Genomic DNA, 19958 nt, shown 5'->3' with positions numbered 1-19958 from the left:
GGAGATGTTAGAAATGGCATGAAGCAAGAGATCATGGCAATGGGCTATTTTTATTAATAGAAGACAGTGTTTTGTATTTCCTGGGTGTTTTTCTACTCTGTATTACATGATAACTTCTGAGTGGCTCAAATAATCACAATGTTGAGAGCACCAAGCACAGCACCTAATAAGTGAAGGACATCATGTAGATTTGTAATGTCTGAAGAAGAGCTTCTTTTTAGGGCTATCATTGTAAAGCTGGCATTGTTCTGGGGGTGTGATTGTGAGGTTAGAAGACTTCTTAACCTTTGGGCTCAGTGAGAATACCCATTCCCTGTGTATTCACACATCTGCTTCCTTTAGTACAGTGAAGTATTAAAGTATCCTTTCCCAGAGGGAGCCAGGGAATCACTTCCGCAGGGAATCCTCAGAAGGGGTGGCCATTCCTGCATAACAAAGGGCCTTCAATGAGTTCCGACCACCGCCTACTTTTTAGTGCCGGTTCCAAGTTTTAATTTCGCACAGGTAGACCGATTTGTCCTCCTTGTGGGTGAGTGCACAGCAACTGGACTTCTGCTCTCCAGCAATACTGAAGTTGGCGTTCCTGGAGCGAAATAAGAGGATTGTCCAACAGGGAGTAGGCGACTGAGCCTCTCAGCCCGGCTGCTGCAGAAACCAGGAGTGCGTCCCCCTTTTCCGATTCTTGACGTCAAGCTCCTAAGCCTTCAGAGCGCTGAGAGCAGTGAACGGGTACCAGGGAGGAGAAGCCATTGCAGCAACAGCTTGGAGGAAGGAGCAGGACATCTCTTCCCAGAGCAAAACGTAACTGGTTGAACCAGCGTAGGGGAGGAAAAAGACCGGTCTGCTCAGGGAACCGCTGAGCTGCTGCAAAGAGGGGCGGGCAGAGGCGGGGGCGCTGCATGCAGCGCGCTGGTTCCAGCGGTGCCCGCGGGGAATGTGACATCAGCGGCGCCCGGCGCTTGCGGCTGGAGGAGGCAGTTCGCCTCGGCGGCGCGGTGCACACCTAGCCCGGGGGAGGACGCAGCCCCGGGCAGGCAGCCGGGATGTCGGCGAAGGAGAGGCCAAAGGGCAAAGTGATCAAGGACAGCGTCACCCTCCTGCCCTGTTTTTATTTTGTCGAGGTAAGTTGGCCCACCGCCCTGGCGTAATGCAGATCCTCTGGGCAGCTCCGGAGCCTATTCGGCTTCTGGACAGTATTTGGGGTTCGGAGACCGTGCCGGGGGGTGGGAGGTGGGGGGCGCAGCTGTCCCCCAAAGCCTGACCCTCCATCCCCCAGGTACCTCGCTAGTTACCCGGAGCGTGATTGTGAGTGGGAGTGTGATTGTGATTCCTTGTCAGCCGGGGTGCTTCCTACCTGAGGTGTTGCTGCTGGGAGGCAGGGTTGGGATACCTGTGTGAATGTGGGTCTAGCTCCCTGCGTGTGTTTGCTGTCAGTGCCCCTGAGGGGCCATGATGCCTCTATGTAGGAATTCGTGTTTTCAGGATACGGAGTGCAGATCTAGGACTGTGTGAGCTTGTGGTGAGAATTCAAGTGCACACAAGCCATGTCCTGTGTGTGTGAGAGTTAGGGGTGCTTTTATACCATTAGGATTATTGATTGCTTTTATTCCAAAAAAAATTTATTATTTCTATGGTGCTTGCATCTGCTTCTAAATTTGGGTCTGCCTCTCTAGACACTAATCTACTGGCCCTTTTCCTGGATGAAAAATAATTAATAAATGATATCGTCTGATTTTACATGATTTGTATACGTGCATTTATTCTATGCTGAGCAGCTTTACATATAAGTAATTTACATGTATATGTATTTATAATGAACAGTTAACTTATAGAAATGCAATATTTGAGGAAGAAACAATTTATGGGAGGTTTATAAAGATTGACAGGTACAGTGATTCCATGCATTGTGATTCACTGCAATAGGAAGACATTTTTAAGTAAGAGGTTTATTAAAACATAGGTAGAAAAGAGAAGTATTGGATAGGTTTGGGGAATCGGAATATTTTAGGTATTTTACTGTGTTCTGCATAATTAGAGCTTGGGTTGTATAGAGAATTTTTAAGACTGTTGCTGAATCATAAATATTTTTCCTTGGCTATCTTTCCAGCCAAACATGGAGGTTTTGTATTTCCAGATAGAGATAGTAGTTTGCTATACTTCATGATTGTGAGTCTAATCTGTGGTGAAAAATAGTGACTGCCTTATAATTTGGGGGAAGGGACATTGCCTGTTCTTAGAACTAGCAGTGTATTTGCCAGTTCCTTTAGGCATGATAAATTTTTAAAATGATTTCAGTTTTAAAAAAGGTGTAAGTCTTTTGAGACTTGCATAAGTCTCAAAATGAGTGACTATCCATGAGCCAAAGAAATGAAGAAAAAAATCAGCCCTGCTAATTTAGAATAATTAATTGATTCATTTATTTTTATCCTTCCTCTTTCCACAGAGGATTCTGAGGACATGGGTTTAGGTAATTTTGATGAAAGATGATAAAGAGCTTTCTCAAGAAAATTGTGTACAGCAAAAGCTCTCACTATGAAAAAAGGATAAACGAATAGTTGGATACTTGCCCTCAGGTTAATTCCTGTCAGGCCACTTGTTGCATTGCTAGTCCTCTGTGTTTTGTTACAAAGCACTTTCAATTCCTGTTTGAGTCTCTGCATTTACCTAGGTGAAAATAGGTAATTCCTGGGTTCCACCTCTAAGAAGCAGCACACATGAGGCCAGCCAGCAGCTGATCACATGTGGATTGAAGCTGTCTGGTTCCAAGGAAAGTACTTGTGAAAGAGAAGGCAAACAGAGAATTAAGGACATGCTTTTAAAGAATTGAGATGTGTACCTTTGCGATACCTTTAACAGGTGACCATGCGGCTTAATCTAGAATTTTAAAGGGAAAAATACCTGATGATGCATTTGAAGTGTCTCTCTAGGAACAAACATCTCACAAATGTGACTTCTTTCCATAAGTAGAAACATCCAAAATTCGTTACATTCATTTGACCCATTCAGATATTCTCTATGAATTCCCAAAATATATAACCTATTTGATCTTCTTCTTGTGAAATATAGCTGTAGAACAATTAATGGAGTCTGAATGTGCATATATAACACAATGTCTTGCGGTAACGGATCTCAAAGGAGAGCCACAAAACTGGATAGCAAATTATGTTCCTGAAACTTAAAAGCAGGATGAACCACTGAAGAGCCCCCAGAAAATAGGAGATATTAGTACACCAATTATTTAATCGGTTGACACTACAGAGTTCTTTTGGAATAACTCATGCTGAGGCCTGAGAGAACGAGCTTTACATCTCTTTTGAATGAAGAATAAATATAACGAATTAATGTGTTGGTAAAATGTTCTAGGATAATGTTATATTGCTTTACAGCATAGTTTCTCAAGGCCTCCATAACTCAAAATTGAAAATGAAACATGGATGAATTTGTTTCCATCACATATTAACCCAAAGCACATTATTTCAAACCTTTTCTGTTATTACAGACCATAAATTAAGCAACAAAACAGGACTAAAAGGACCAGATCTTAAGGACAGAACCATGTATCTGGGGGTCTTAAGTCAGTGAAGCTATGGCCAATTTAAACTTTTCCTTTTTGTAAGAAGCTCATGATAGACATGAGATATGAAGAAACTTCCTCTGGGAAACTGAAGGGAAAAACCTTCCTTCAGATCAAAGGCCAGAAACAATTTAGACTGAATAATAGCAAGAAAAAATGTAGTACAGTCTACTGGAAAGAACCTGGGTCTTAGAGTCAGATTAACCTGGTTCAAAACCTACCTGAGCCATATCCTAATTGAATAATTATGACAAAGTTACTTCTCTCATCCTTTGTTTCTTCATTTGCGAAAAAGAAATGATAATACCCATCCTTCAGGATACATTATGAGGCTAAAGCAAGTAAGACAACAAGCATCGTTCCTGAGATATGGTTTGCACTTCACTCAGTTTGTGTTAGTTCCCTTCACCTCCTATCACTGCCCCTTACCTAAAAGGAACGATTTTACTTCTAGGAATATCTTAAAGGATCAAGTCCTGACCAGGTCCATTTTGAGAATTCTCACTACTCAGAAGAAGCCACCACCTCCTCAACTTCTAGAACAAGTTGGGTTCCAGAGTCTTCCTGACGTATACCTTCAGGGAAGTGGAACCTGTATTGATGGGCACGAATGGAGGGAATGGAGCCCTATTTGTAATTTGTGCAATAATAATAGCAATCATTAATGGAACACTTACTATATACCAATAATAAAACTAAATATTTTACATGCACCATCTTGTTTAGTTTCTAAAGCATCCTTTTAAGAAAGAGACCACTACCATCCATGTTTTAAAGAAGAAACTGAAACTCACAGTTAAACCACTTGTATGAGTTTACAAATCAAAGTGAGGCAGAACTGGTCATTAATGAGCTCATGCTCTTGATCCCTTGCAATAACTGCCTCTCAATTTTTTGAAAGCATACTCACATAGGCAAAGTGACTCGCTATGTTTTCTCACAGGTGAGAACGGGAAGCTCCTGTCTAAGGTAAGGACACGTTGACAAAGATGATGCTGTTTTTCTCGGCAATAGACTAGCTTCTTTACATAGGTTCCCCCCACCTCCCCAGGGAGCCTCCAAGCACCAAGTGGTGGGCAGCGTATATTCCCCGTGCTGGCTCATTAGTTGGCGGCTAGTGCCCTTGTTTGCAGCGTGTCAGAGCATCTCTTATTATATACCTGTGGTCACTAGGATGAGATATTCCACCACTCAAATCAACCAACCTTTTCCCAGTTCATCAGACTTGATGTTCTGCGAATATTAACATACAGAATTAATTTTTCTTACAAGTTTTTATTATCAGTTGTTTGTTGATAAAAGGATTTATGGTTGACAGTGATTATATAGATCAATTTTGCATGGTTATTTGAAAAGTACTTGATGATTTCCAAGTACCTCACTTTCTGAATAATTTTGATAATTATGATATTATCAAACTTGGGAAAAGAAAGGTCACCTTGCAAAAAGCACTCTCTAAGCACATCCAAGGTATTATCAGATTGAATAAATAGGCAGGTAAAAAGGAATCTTCCATTGAAGAAAAGGTTTCTCTTGCATTTAAAGTTCCAAAACACTCTCCAAATGATGGCTGTATCAGTTACAGCAATTGCAGCCAGCAGCACACCTAGAATTAGTAAAAGGCTCTTTCAAGCTTAATAACCTAATATTAAATGTGACGAGGCTGTCTGTGCACTTAATGTATCTCCTTTATATCAAGCTTATGTTCCACCTGTACTCAGACTCACAATTTTCTTCTCTTTAGTTCAAAGGCATGAATTCACATGGATTCAATATGAAAAGTAAACAAATGATAAATTACCTTTGAAGCTGAAAAGATATAAATTCTCAATATAAAAAAAGAAATAGGAAAGAGTTTCTTTTCATTTAAACATTGTTTTATGATATACTTTTTATTAATCTGATGTTTACCTGATAGAGGTAGAAGAGTTATGTTTGACCTATATACATTGCATATTTTCACAGGGCTATGGATAGAGATAGGAGTTTGAAATTCATTGCAATTTATTCACAAATGTGCACATAGGTAAACAAATACAAAGAACTGAAATTTCATATCTCTCCCAATCAGCATAAAATAATGGTATCTGAAGCATTCAGGATTCAGAATATTACAAACTCAACAGAATTGAAATTATATAGAGAGTTTTAATTAGCTTAAATGCTGTACTTTATATGTTGCAGGATTTTGTTATTGCAGGTTAATAATTATAGTGTTAGTAACTAGACAGCATTTTCAGAAATAGAACCCATTGTTATACTATTGCCATCCTATCAGGAAAACTTCAAAAAACCTTTGTTTGAGCAAAGACACTCTGATTAGTTCAGTCTGAACACCATGTCTTGACTGCGATATCTTGATAAAGGCTAATTCTCTTAATAAAATTTTGTTTCCTTCCCACTGGAAAGTATCCACAGATTCTTGATTGTAGCAAACTTTAGTTCATAGGATTTCCATTATAGTGCTGGTTGCACATGAAGATTATATAACCCATTTGATCTTCTTGCTGTGAAATATAGCAAGCTTATTTCCCTTTACATAAACTTTAACACCAGTAGGAAGGATAAAATCATGACATGCCTATGTTGTATATACCAAAATAGTAGCTGAAGATTTTTTTTTTCCTTTTCTAGATTGCATAGGAGGGCAGTCTGCTCAAGGAAGCACTCCAAGCCCAGCCAACTGCGATGAGCTGGCATATCTCTCCTCCTATTTTAGTCACAATGCCTTGTCCTTAGAGTACTTTGATGAAAAAGAAAAAATAAAGAGAAAATATATTTATAAATTATAAGCATAGAGTTAAATAAGGACATTTCCACAAGTACCACGACCAAACATTGAACATAGGATCTGCTATTAGGGAATTATATTCTGTTCCTTGGCTTCTTCACTGTCTTACAGTGTCTTCTAGCCAAGTCACTTAATATGTTCTTTTTCCTCACTGGAAAAAATCTTATTCTACTATCTTCAAAGAGATGTTAACAATGATTATGATGCCAATAGTAGTGATGATTTAAAACAATAAGTGAATTTTCAAGCCTCCTTTGTATGACAGACCCTCTGCATACATTTATCTTTAGTTCTGAGAATTACCCTACCAAGAAGGTATTATTATCTTTATTTTTAGATCAGTAAATTATATTTCAGAGAGCTAAATATCCAGGGATACTAAGGATTTGAATGCTTGCCCATCCATCTTGTTCTTATATTACAACGCTTCGCTTCATACATACTTCCAATGTTAAAATTAATAATGAAGTCAAAGGTAGACACCTGCTTCTGCCATGACTTACTTAGACTATGTGGTATCTGAGAGCATGTATTTGGAAGCTGTCTGGTTGGGGCTTCATCTAAGTTATGGAATTGAGTTTTTCTTCATCCAGCTACCGAACGTGGCTTTTTTAGTGCCCTCTTCACTTGTGGTAACTGATTTAATTCTGACGTAGGTGTATAGATGTCATCTGAGAAGATGCTGCTTTGGGAAAGTACAAACGACCCCCATTAGTCTCCAGTATAGCCTGATGAAGGTCTGTGAGTAGAGGTTCAGGAAAGACTTGGGAGGTTAGGAAAGTAGAATCTGTAGGTCTTCAAGAATGATAGAGGGTGGAGGAAAGAATCCTGAAGAGATAATAGAAATAGAGAAAGGTGAGGCCAAGGAGGACTAAGAGAAAAACAGGAGACAGTAGATGATCTGAGCAAATGCCAAACAAACAAACATACAAGGGAGCAACCTATGAACAAACTATGGAAACCTCTTTAGGCATTTGGGTTGTCTAATCTGGCTTGTTAAATAAAAAGGCATTTCTGGCATATATCATCGCTTTTCATATTGGGACTATTACAGCAAACAGATTTGCTCTCTGTATATGTATATAGCATAGGTTATTTCTCAAACACTATTCTATATGCAAAAATAAAAAGTGAAGAAATGGCTTTTCAGAATTAAATTTAACAAAACTCCAAGAATTGTCAGAGACCTGAAAGGTCATCTGGTTTGCCTCCTTTTTGCTATCACATAAGAAAGAATTGTGGCTCAGAAAGGTTAACTGAGTTACCTATTGTCAAACTTGGGTTAATTTTAGATCAGGAATAGCTTAGGCCTCCTGGCTCCTGTTCTAAAGCTCTTTCTTAATTATTACTATTTCTAGAGTTCCTCATATTAGAAAGTTTCCCTCTGAATTTCAACATTTAAAATACGGGCCATTCTAATTCTATATGTGAACAAATCATGTTAGCTGTTTGAAGCTGGTATCTAAATACCTGTGATACACATTTTATGCCAGTCATATTGCATAAAGCAACATGTGAAAATAATTATGAATGGATTTCATAATTATAATCATAATTATGAATGGATTTTCAAAATTGTTTGACCCTTGGAAAAACATGTGTACAGCTAAAAATCCGGGGAATGGAAGTGATAGCTCTCTTTCTTACAACCAAATTGTCCTCCTATAATGTAAAACTGCTTCCCTTTACATTAGGTCTCAGACAGCAAAGACAAGAGGAAGCATTGAAAGATATAAGAAGGTAATTGACATCACCAGTAGCAATGTATTTTTGAATTATCCATAGCAGATATATGTACTGTTTTCAGTACTTTATCTCATGTGATTCTTTCAGCACAGCAGAAGAGTAGGTATTAACTTTGTCACAGATTAAGTCACTGAGGCCCAAAGATGTCCAAGAACTTGCCTAAAACCCAAGGAATGCCATTCTCCCATCTTGGCCACAGGGAAAAAAAAAATGTTTGTATATAAACTGTGGAGGGTTTAAATATGAGCATTGCAGCTTTCTATAGTTTCTTCTAGAATGAATAAGCTGAGAAATGTACTTCCAGATAACTGTGAGATGGACTAATTCCCTAATGGTCAAGCGAAGTTTGGAATGTGGGTTCCAAGGACAGAAATGTAACTTTTAACATAATTAATGTTGAAGTGTTTTCCCTGTCAGTAATTAGACACTGAACCAATTGCCCGTTAGGTCCATTACTGTTTCACTTGCTCTCCTTTTTTGTTTGGTTGGTTGCTTTTTAATCACAAAACAATGTCAATCAATATAAAGGAGGATAATTGCATCTTATTTGCTGTTAATAGGTTGGCTTATATTCAAGTCTTCTGAAAGAGACGTAGACCATTCAGGTATAAAATAAAAAGAATGGGGAGGGGGTGTGAGGGTTGTTCAGTGGTAGAATTTTCGCCTGCCATGCAGGAGACCAGGGTTCGATTCCCAGCCCATGCACTTTCCAAACAAACAAAGAAACCAACAAAAACAAACAAACAAAAAAATTCAACAAATGGTGCTGCAGTAATGGACACTCACATGGGAAAAGAACAAAATGTGACCCTGCCATACAACATACAAAAAAAAGAAGGGGAACTATGGGCAATTAAGATCAATATGTTTTGTGGAAATGGAAAATAAAACATCATTATGTTTAACAGAATGTTGTTTGGTTTGGGGTTAGTGGAAATATGTACAGATATTGTCTATCATTTAATGCTGTCCCCAAAAACCTATACTGTGGGGTTACCTTAGAGGTAAAGCTGCCGTTTAATAAAGTAATAGTCATGCTTCAGAAACTGATATCTCATGGACAGAATCCAAAAGAAGCCAATCTTATATTAAGTAGTTTCCAATAAAGAATGCTAAAATGAATTTCCAGGTGTAATCTGATTTGCACTTTTATAGCAATTCATTTATTCATTAAATAAATATCTATTGATTGCTTATTGCACGGCTTTGTGTACATTAATGGAAATAAAATGAAACCATTACTGGCATAGTTCCTAGAACACAGTAGACTTGCAATAAATTTTCACTGAACAGATGCAATAAAACAGCACTAATAATCTAAACATAATTTTTCATTAACTTTCTTTTTGCTGCTGGTAGAGACATTGTTATTTATAAAAAAATAAGTGTTGATGAATGCCCCATTAGACACATTGCTCTGTCTTGTGGATTTTTGAGCAACTGAAGATTGAATCAATCTCCAAGTTCTATATGAGTCCTCATTGCTTAATTATACTCACGCTCATTTTATGATCTAGGGCATACCCATATATTGTCTGATATTCGCGACTTCAAAGAGAGGCATTGTTGAAGCAAAGAATTTATTATGTCAGTTCCCATAGAAAACCATTTTAGTTACATAACACACACATGCCAATAAAGACGATATTTTTGTGTCTATAACAGAACAAACTATTAGATATCCATTTTTTTTTCTCTATTAAAAGAAGGTAGGGTTTTTTGTCACATGGTCTACTTAATAGCTTTGTGATCTTGGACAAGTAGCTCACTTTCTCCAAACCTCAGATTCCTCATTTGCAGGAATATTATGGTTTCATCCAAATTTCCATGACTATTATACAAATTATCTAATATGACTTACAGTTTTGAATGTATAATCAGTTGCTAGTGAATATATTTTCTCTTTCCCACTTACCCATATCCAACCATTCCCACCTATCTTGTTGAAAGTAAAGATCCTGGAAGGGGGTTTATTTTCCTTATTTGTTTTTGTATCACACATTTAGATATGCTTTATAATATGCATGCAATGATAGAAAATAATTCATTATAATTATAAATGCATAAACATAACACAATAGAATGCATGGTCATTTTTAACTGATAGAAGTACACGCACACACAGTGGAGACCATCAGCCTTAAGTGCCATTACTTGACCTAGTCAATGGAGTAAATTCACATTTACTGAGAATTTACAATTTACTAGTGTAACACGTTACGGTCTATCCAAATTCCAAAGATATTAGGGCTATACTTTGTGAGACCCTGACAGTCTCATTTTTTCAGATTTTTATACTACCACACATGAATTTAACAGTAAGTTCTGCCTGGTGCAAATTACATATCTTTTCATGTGTCCGTTTGAAGATATATGGGGTAAAGTATACTCTCCACAAAATGATGAATGAATCAAAGAATAATCCAACTTTGGGAATAAGTGGCCTCATTTAGGCTATTAGGATGATTTATTTGGATTCTCTCTTTAGGGTGGTTGGATTACACCCTAAACAATTTTTTGCCTCTTGGGTGTTAATTTGGAAGCTTTGTTTTGAAGCAACTGAGAGTTGGTCCATTAAAGCAGGGAGAACTTCAAACAGTAAAGACTTAGCATAGATTATAAAGTTTGTCCTTTTGGGGAAATCTCATAACAGTTGGGCAGCAATCTATATAAGCTGTCTGTTATAGAGTGAGGAATTTTTGAAAACTCTTCTACCTCAAGATCTTATTTGGTTTCTAGCTTCCAGCTGAATTTTACACGTATGAAAAAAATATTTAATTATGGTGTGTTCTTTGATATTTACATCTCAGACCTACATGGTTATTTAATGGATAGTTTGGGTTCTACTGACTAGTAGATTCCTCTTGTTACTCAGTTTTTAAATCCAGGATCTAGAGGAAAATAAAAGCAGGGAGCAATTAGTAGGCTATCAGTAAGATTGTGCTGCTTTATTTGCTGTGTTGATCAAGAAATACAGCAACTTAATTAATTGAGATAAGGAGATAGAACCTAGATCTGTAATTCAGCTTTGGCCTTGATCTTAGCCTCAGTATTTTCTGGCTGACCTGAAGTTGACCTTTGTAATCCTGTCCAGAAACAATGAAGAAGTTACCAAGACTTCAGTATACAGGTGTATGTTCCAACATAAGCAAGAAGAGCCAAGTGCAGCACCTCATAGAAGATGCTGGCTCTGTGGTGCTATAAAAAGCTTCTAACCACTCTTCATTTCAAAGCTCACAGTCCACCTGTCTGAATGGGCTCCTGTTCTTTCTTCTCACACCAGCCGCACCACCTTCCTAAGACTGCAGATGTCAAGGCGGCAAAGTAGAGAAGGAAGAGATAGTAAGTGGCGCATAGGAGGTGACCCCAAGAAGCACAAAAACCTTAGTGAGTTTTGTCCTGGCCCTACAATCTTTCCTTCGCAGCCAAAAAATATGCCTTTTCTTCATTTTCTAGGCCTCATTAAAAATCACAGCGAAGACAGCAATTTCCAGTCTAAGAAGAGGCTGTGTAGCATAACAGAGAGACTGAGCTTGAGCTTGGGTAGTGAGACAAAGGCATCTCCTTCTCTAAGAGCAAGTTGGGGTGCTCAAAGTTCAGCTTCTGAGAAGGGTCAAATAAACTTTTAATGTCATGGCTATTCCTTGAAAGTTGGGGAAGTTGATTTAAAAAATTTCACCATTTGTAAAACATTGCTTATAGGTTCCTCCAGTCTGCAGTGCCTTCTATTCTAATTGGACCACCTGCCAAGGATTTGTGCATGGTCCCTGCTGGTGAACACCAGCTCTCTCAAGGCTAGGTGAGGGAGAGCTTTAATTGAGTTATTTATATTTATTTATATCATTGACCCTTGACTCAAACCACTTATCTTATCAGGTACTTGCATTGGTCAAGAAACTCACTATTATAGTTAGATTTATTCATTTAAGCCTTTAGAAATAAGATGTTCTTGTTTGTCAGTGTGCTTGTATTACATGTTACATTGTATATAGTTTCTTGATGCATCTAACAGTGAAACAAATAATACAATTATACATTATTTAAACAGAGCCTAGGATCTTAGAAGATAGAAGTTACTAATGTCCCGCATTAACAGTCCACCTTTGATATCTTTAATGTGCATTTATCACTTTGAAAAGCAACATTCAAGTAAATAAGGTCTTAGATAGCACTAGAAAATCTTCAATCTTGAAGGTCAGCTAGATATGCATCTAAGTTTGCAGGAGACAAGGCTGAAAGAGAGAGGGGCTCATGATCTGTGGCTAGGTTTTCATCTCCAAAATTAGATTTTAAATATCTTATCTATATAATTTATAAGCCAAATAAAATGCATTAAACACAGTATATACATTCAATAAATATTTGTTAAATAATTTGATTATATAATAAAAAATTATTGAACTGTTATAAATGCTTGTATAACATGGTATAAGGATACATTGGTACCTGAGTTTGTTAAGCAACTTGAAAATATATTTTCAACATATTGATGATTTCTAATTCAAACATATTTTCAACATATTGATGATTTCTAATTCAATTATTTTGAGAACAGAGAATATATGTCATACTAGATCTCAAAATTAGAAATATGTGCCTCTTTTTCCATATAGCATATCTCAAATATAGACTTCTTAGTTACGTTTTATTTTCCTGACATTACTGTAAAGGCAGTATTTTTTTTCCTTTATTCCCTTTTCGTTTGGTATTAAGAAATATGTATTAGACCCCAAAGGTAATATGTACTCCCTTTGAAATATTGTTCAGATGAAAACCTATTGCCTTGTCTTTATGAATAAAATAGTCCCCCTAAAAGTGAGTATGCTTATTCAGTCTGAGTAAATGAAGATCTTACCTTTTATTCAGGAAACCAAAATATATGCACAGTACCACTCACAGTAGAAATAGTATGGTGACATTCAAAAGATCTAAAGAAAAGGTGCACTTCCTATGATTTTATTTTTTCTATTTCTCAATATCTACAGGAAAGCATATGTCAGTGGCAGAAATTCTTGGAAGAACCGTATGTATAACAGTTATACAAATGTATTCATGAGCTAATTTGTTTGAGTTTGTAATCCAACTAGTGATCTGTATAACCTAATACAAATCATGTAATCCTTCTGTGCCTCTAGTTCTTCATCTATAAAATGGAGATAATAATAGCATCTTCATCAAAGGGGTATTGTAACTTTACATGAGTTATTCCATGTAGATAACTTTAAATAGTGCCTGGCAAATATTAGTAACATCAAATTGCTGTTAGTATCCACATTTTTGAAAGTTAGCTGTATTTTCTAATGGAAAAGAAATGACAGCTTGTAGAAAGGATTTAAAGGCAATTACATGTAACAATTGAAATATATGCCCCTGCCCCAGGTCTTATTCTCTAATTTGGCTTGAAGAACAAAATGCTTTCCAAGACAATGCACATACTTCAGTGTCTAATTAAGTGAGAAGAGCAAATCTTTAGTGCCTGAGGTTTGGGCTGATGATTACAAAGCCTACTACCTCAAGCTGAATGCTAGATCAATATTCAGGTAGTAAAACAGCCTTTCATCATTATTTTAGTCTTTACCATTAGATCACTGAGTGACTGTAATTAATCTTTTTAGAGCTGTAAAGGTGTAGTTCATATTCAGTCATAAATACTTAGAACAAATTTATCCCATTAGACCTAACATATATCTTAAGTCTGGTAGTTTTTCCTTATTAATTACCATTGCTATTTGGAGGACCCAATTTGAGTTTCTTATGTTCTTCAATGCTAACAAATTCAATAGAATACCAGAATTTCAAAATTGGAACTATTTTCTTATGGTAGAAATTAACTGGGTTTTGTTCTCCTGTTTACTGCACTACAAGAATTGTCTAAATATTTGGCATCTCTTTTCAAACCATTCATGTATATATATATACACACACACACACATTTTTATACCTATATACACATATAAATGTGTTCAACATTGAAGACAACCAGTACATTGAGTCCTTCCTTACACTAGACAATGGGGATACAGAGGTGCATGAGACAATTTTTCTACTCTCAAGGTTCATGACATTGAATAGGAGAGAGAAAAGTAAAGGAACTGCCATCCCATAAGACAATTTCTACAATAGAGCCATACGTGGAGATTTCTGTGCAGTGAGAAGATGCAATCCAAAGGAAGCATTACAGACAGTAAAGAATCTGGAGCCTTAAATATCTCGTGTCCCAGTTCCTGATATTTTATATTAGAAGCCATTCACTAGGGAAATCAGAAATGAAGGTAAAAGCAAACCGCAAAATCCAAAATATAATTAAAGGTTCTTAGGATAATACAGAAAATAAAGTAAAAACAAGTTTGGATACGCCACACAGGGCAGAGCCTTAAGTATCTTGGAGTTCCATGACAATAAGAGTGTGACCTGAAAATGCATACCAGCCGTTCAGTCTTGGTGCCACCTAAACCCGTTGCACACATGGCCATCTTCTGTCCTTGAAGCTGGCATTCCCACTGAAGCCTGAGGCCATCTTTCCTGAAAAGTGTCAGACTAGTGCCAGATGGCAGCATATGGTGGAGTGGCAGCACAGCGTAGTAGTGGGGTGCATGCTTTCGAGAAACTGACAGATCAGGTTTCAACTGCCTTGCCACTTAGAAACTAGGCATGCTGTTTAACTCATTTGGGGCAGGGTCTTTACCCTAAAATGTGGATAGTATTTTCGAAGGTGATTGAGAGAATTAAATTAGATAATTTGTGGGGTGGTGGGCAGGAATTTCTAAGTAAAGACTCAATAAATATCTTTTCTTTTTAAGTTTCAGTTGATTCTCAATAACTTCTATTTTTAGTGACTGAGTAAAATGGGCTCTAGAAAAGATAAATCTTACACAAGAGCAAAATAAGTATTTTCATATCCGAGTGATATGGAAGAAGTAGGGAGAAAAAGTGTTTAAGGCACATTAGCACCTACAACATCCTCTTTCCATTTGGGAATTGCTGCCCATATGGTGGCATCGAAGAGGAAAGCAGGTTGAGAACCACCAATAAAGCAGTTTTTATAGCAGGTTTCCTGGACTTAAGAACCTGTGTAAAGGAATCTGGGTGCTCCCACTTACCCTTTTTATTGACCCTTGGGCAATTTATATAACCTATCTCTGCCTCACTTCCCACATCTGTAAATTGGGGGTAGTAGTAGTACTTACTTTATCAGGTGTTTCGGTTGAATACAGCAATCTATTTTAAAAACTTAGCAGAGTATCTGGTTCCTAAGTCCTCAACAAGTGTTACATATTGTTAAGAAACCATCCACGTTTTCGCTTTCCTTAATAGTAATTTTCTGATTTATTTCAATTAAATTTAGCAAACATTTACTGAACACCTAAAACATTCACACACTGTGTAAATATAAAAGTTCTCACTTTTGAGTACTTGATCTTAGGACAAAAACTGCTAATACACAATGACTAAATCCAAGGCAGAGTAGCAGGTTCTGCAGTGCAGTTACAGATGGAGTACATGAGGCAAGAGTCTTCAATTCTGAAAGGTGAGCATGGGGGAAATTTTCAGAGTAAAAAAAAAAAATTACGCCAGCTCGGCTGGGAAGAATGAGGACAATTTTTATAGCCAACGAATTGGAAAATTTGACTTGAAGCCCAAACTAGAAGATTTTTAAGGCACGAGTTTAATGGGAACTAGGCTGTGTCTGTACAGAATGCAGGGTATGGTGGAAAATTAAACAAGAAAGACAGCTTGAAACCATATTGTGAAAGGTCACAGATGCCATTCTAAAACATTTGCACTTTTTTTTTTTTATCAATGTGGGCTATTAAAGGCATAATCAGATGTGAATTCTGGGAAAATAACCCTGGAAGCACTGTGGAAGAGAAAACAAATGGTGAAGTAGGTAAAAGGTAGAAAAATCCACTGTGTACAGTGTAGTGACAATGTGGGAAAAAATGAGAAAACTGTTTCTAAATTCATGACTCTACATGCAGAATCTTAGAACTAGATGGCAAGATAAGAAATCCTTCATTACATTGATAAAGAATGAGGCCTATTTATTTCTGCAGAAATATAGCCCAAAACGATTGAGACTTGCCCCAAATACTAGAAGCTAGTGAAATAAATGCGAGGAGAAACTGGATTCTCTTGGTTCTGAGGCCAGAAATGGTTCTTCTCCATAATGCTTCCACGTTTCAATTTGCATCTATGCATTCCACATAAGCCATTTGTACTCCATTTATGGAGTCTCAGCTCCTCTGTAATTGGGAGTTAATTTGAGCACATTTATTTTTCCCAAAGATCTGAAATATTTGGTATAGAAGAATTACTCAAATGAAGCCATGTTGCAGTCCCCATATTTTAAATGTAATTTTCTGTATTTTTCTGTAGAGAGCTACAGAAATTATCATTGCATGCTGTGTATGTTGCAACATGACTTGTCTGTTAGATATTCCTTATACTTTTAAAATTAAAATGAGAAGTTTCTTAATGATTGTGTTAACGTGTTCCTTTTTAGGTTATAATAAAATATATATAGCAAAAACACTTTTGAAATAGCTCTCAAAAGTATGCTAATAAAATTAGTTCTATGTTTACATATTCTGTTTCAGACTTATATTACATGGTTGTAGTTATACATACATTATCTTATATTGTTTCACTTAACTTCACATAATAAATGATTTTCCATGTTGCTGTATAGTTTCAGTAATTGTTTTAATGTATACATAATAAATATTTTTCCAAATCAACAAATTAAAGTGATCTTTTTTCCTATTACTGAGGTTTTAGAGTGATTTCCAATTCTCTATAATAAAGATAAATGCTACAGTGAACATCCTTTTGTATGTGTACATGTGTGTATGTACATAAGTAGTTTTCATATTCCGTTGATTATTCAGACCAGAGCTAAAATTTTTGGCTTTTGAATAATTGATACTGTATTAATATAACACTCTCCTAAAAAGTTTTACTACTTTCAGAATCAGCAGGTACATAACCAGTTTACATGAAACATTGATAGTAGAGTGTCTTTTCTTTTTTTTTTTTTTTTTTGGCAAATTTATCAAATACTTTTTTCTAACTACTCCATCTAAAGCAATAGCTATGGGTCAGCATGATTTTTTTTTCAAGTTTCCTAGTTCTACATCATCAATATTTTTCTTCTCTTTCTTAATTGTTTACAAGGGATTGGATACTTTATCATGTATCAAGTTTTTATACACAGAGAGACCTCTTTTTGACATCTTAATTCTGTTATAGAATACATATTTGGATCAGATCCACCCACATTTCTTTGTTATTTGTGAAAACTAGTTTGGATTTCCAGACCTTGAATAATGTTGCAGACTCATCCAGACCTATTCTTCCCGATAATGTTACCACAAGTGTTAAAGTATTTAATTTGAGAAGTACAGTGTGGCTAGTCTGCATATGCTACAATTAGGATACAGATAATTTTATAAACCATAAAGCTCTAATGCTATTATTACCAGTTTTTATTATTTTGTCAATATTTAAAGAAAAGATTTATTTGTATTAGCTATAAGGCAAAAAACAAAACAATAAAAACAAAAACAAATGCACACACACAAAAACACCATGGAACATCATTAGAGATTGTACTAGAGGACGCAGAAAATTCCTTCATTGCTGTATATTGACTTGTGGCAAACTCCTTAGTGCCACAGGCCTTAATGAAATTACTCTGTTCTGCTAACATTTTTCCCCATTTGAATTTCATTTTGATATATTGTACTAATGTTGAATTTTCCCATTTTTATATCATTTGGGGAATGTATCAAGATTGGTTCCCAGCATATCTTTTTAAATTACATTCTTTGACTTCTTGTGACATTACATATATCAAAACCAAGATAATTTAACTTTAAATTTTTGTACAAGTGTTCTTTAAATGTGAGGATAATACTGTTAAATCATTAACGTATCGATGACTTAAAACTTGATATTTCCAACCTTGGACTCTCTCTTGAATTTCAGATTCTCATCTTGCTCTCTTCTTGGCAACTGTGCTTGGAAAACTAAGAGGCATCTCAATTTTAATATTTCCAGAACAGGACCCTAGATCCCTTCTCCCCCAAACCCAAGCTTACCCTGTCTCCCTTGTGCCAGCAAATGACACCACTGATCCAATTCCTCAAGCCCCAAATCCTTAGAATCAACCTTTAATTGCTTTCTCTTCTTTGATGACCAACATAGCAACAAGTCCTATCATTGCTGTCCTCAAAACTATATCAAAATTCTGTCAACTTCTCTGTATCTTCAGTAATATACCCCAGTAAAAACCTCCATCAACTCTTACCCAGACTACTGTACTAGACGTGCCTCCACTAGGAGATAAGCTCCATGAGATGTTTTGGCTGCTGCTATATTCCACACTTAGAATAGTGCATAGCACATTCTAAGTAGGCAATAAGTATTTGTTGAGTTTTTTATTTTCACCCTGCTTCTACTTTTTTTTATTTTTATTTTTTTAGCATGAGCAGGCACCAGGAATTGAACCCACGTCTCCGGCATGGCAGGCGAGAACTCTGCCACTGAGCCACCGTAGCCCACCCTTACTTCTATTTTTGACTAACAACAATCTATTAATACTCAAGTCAATAGCCAGAATATGGCTAGTTCTTTCTTGTCCACCCAAGTCTCCATTTAAGTGGCACTTACTCAGGAAGGTCTTCCCTCAACTAAAATAGCAACCCAGGCACTCAAATGCTGCAGCCCCTCTTTGGTCTTTTTTATAGCATATATTCTTTCTAATATTACATTTTATTTCTTGTCTGCCTTCTCCACTTGGAATGATATCTTAATGAGAACAAGGACTTTTTGTTCTACCACAACTCTAATCCTGGGACCTAGAGCAATGCCTAGCATTAGGGGGCTCTCAATAGATATTTGTTGAATGAAAGAATGAATATAAATACATAAATGAAGGAGCCATCCACAGTATATACATCTATTGGCCATTTATGACTATATTCTCAGAAATTCAAGAGATTTTCAAGGGCTCTAAGTTCATCAAGACTATGAAAAAGTAAAACAATGATTCTGACCTGTACTAAATATCTAATAAGCTCTAAGCTAGGTGTAAAGTGAACTCTTCCAAATGAGAAGTAAAACTTATAATCACCATGCTAAAAATAAGTTGTCTATCTGACCTAGATAAACATCATGATAGATTCCACAAAACATTTCACTAAAATTGATATACACTATATATTTTTCTCTTTAAAATTGACATCAAAATAACCAATTGTTATCTAGGATACATGATCTTTCAAAGCACATTTCTTTTGTTGGCCCTGTATTCTAAAACAGTTATACATTTTTCTCTTTAAATTACTCTATTATTTTTACTCACAAATTCCTTAGCAGATGATAATTGTAAGAATCAATCTTTTCTTTTTAAAAACCACTTTCCTAATCTTCCGGTAATTCTGCTCCTCTGTATTACTGGATCAAAATAGGTTTGTTCACACTTTTCTCTTGGCTACATTATTACTAGAGAATAAAATTCTCAATGCCTGATTATCTATTCTTTTAAAAAATCTCTTGTCAAAATCCCATTTTACATGCAATCAATACAAGTCTGTTTATGTAATTTTAGTAGATGTATATTAATTCTGTATCTATACCAAAATCACCGTGTACCATTTCTTAAATTTATTATACTCAAAAGACAGTTAAGTTGTTGAACATTTCAAAACAATGAAAGATACCTTTAAGATTAATATGGAGCAGGCCACAGTGGCTCAGCAGGCAGAGTTCTCGCCTGCCATGCTGGAGACCTGGATTCGATTCCTGGTGCTGCCCGTGCAAAAAAAAAATATATATATATACATA

The 19958-nt window shown here is 36.3% G+C and overlaps 1 protein-coding gene across 1 annotated transcript in view; it reads left to right on the top strand.

Annotated features, from left to right (window-relative positions):
• Positions 1-368: 368 nt before the first annotated feature.
• The window catches only part of PLPPR4 (phospholipid phosphatase related 4), a 46187-nt gene continuing 26597 nt past the window's right edge, over positions 369-19958 (top strand). The window contains exon 1 of the mRNA XM_077120154.1: positions 369-1121. Within this exon, the coding sequence (XP_076976269.1) occupies positions 1044-1121 (78 nt within the window). The 5' untranslated portion in view covers positions 369-1043. The remainder of the gene's footprint in view (positions 1122-19958) is intronic.

The sequence above is a fragment of the Tamandua tetradactyla genome, chromosome 11, assembly GCF_023851605.1.
Source record: "Tamandua tetradactyla isolate mTamTet1 chromosome 11, mTamTet1.pri, whole genome shotgun sequence".
NCBI classification, from domain to species: domain Eukaryota; kingdom Metazoa; phylum Chordata; class Mammalia; order Pilosa; family Myrmecophagidae; genus Tamandua; species Tamandua tetradactyla.
The sequence above is the reverse complement of the archived record's forward strand: the minus strand, read 5'-3'. Positions and strand labels throughout refer to the sequence as shown.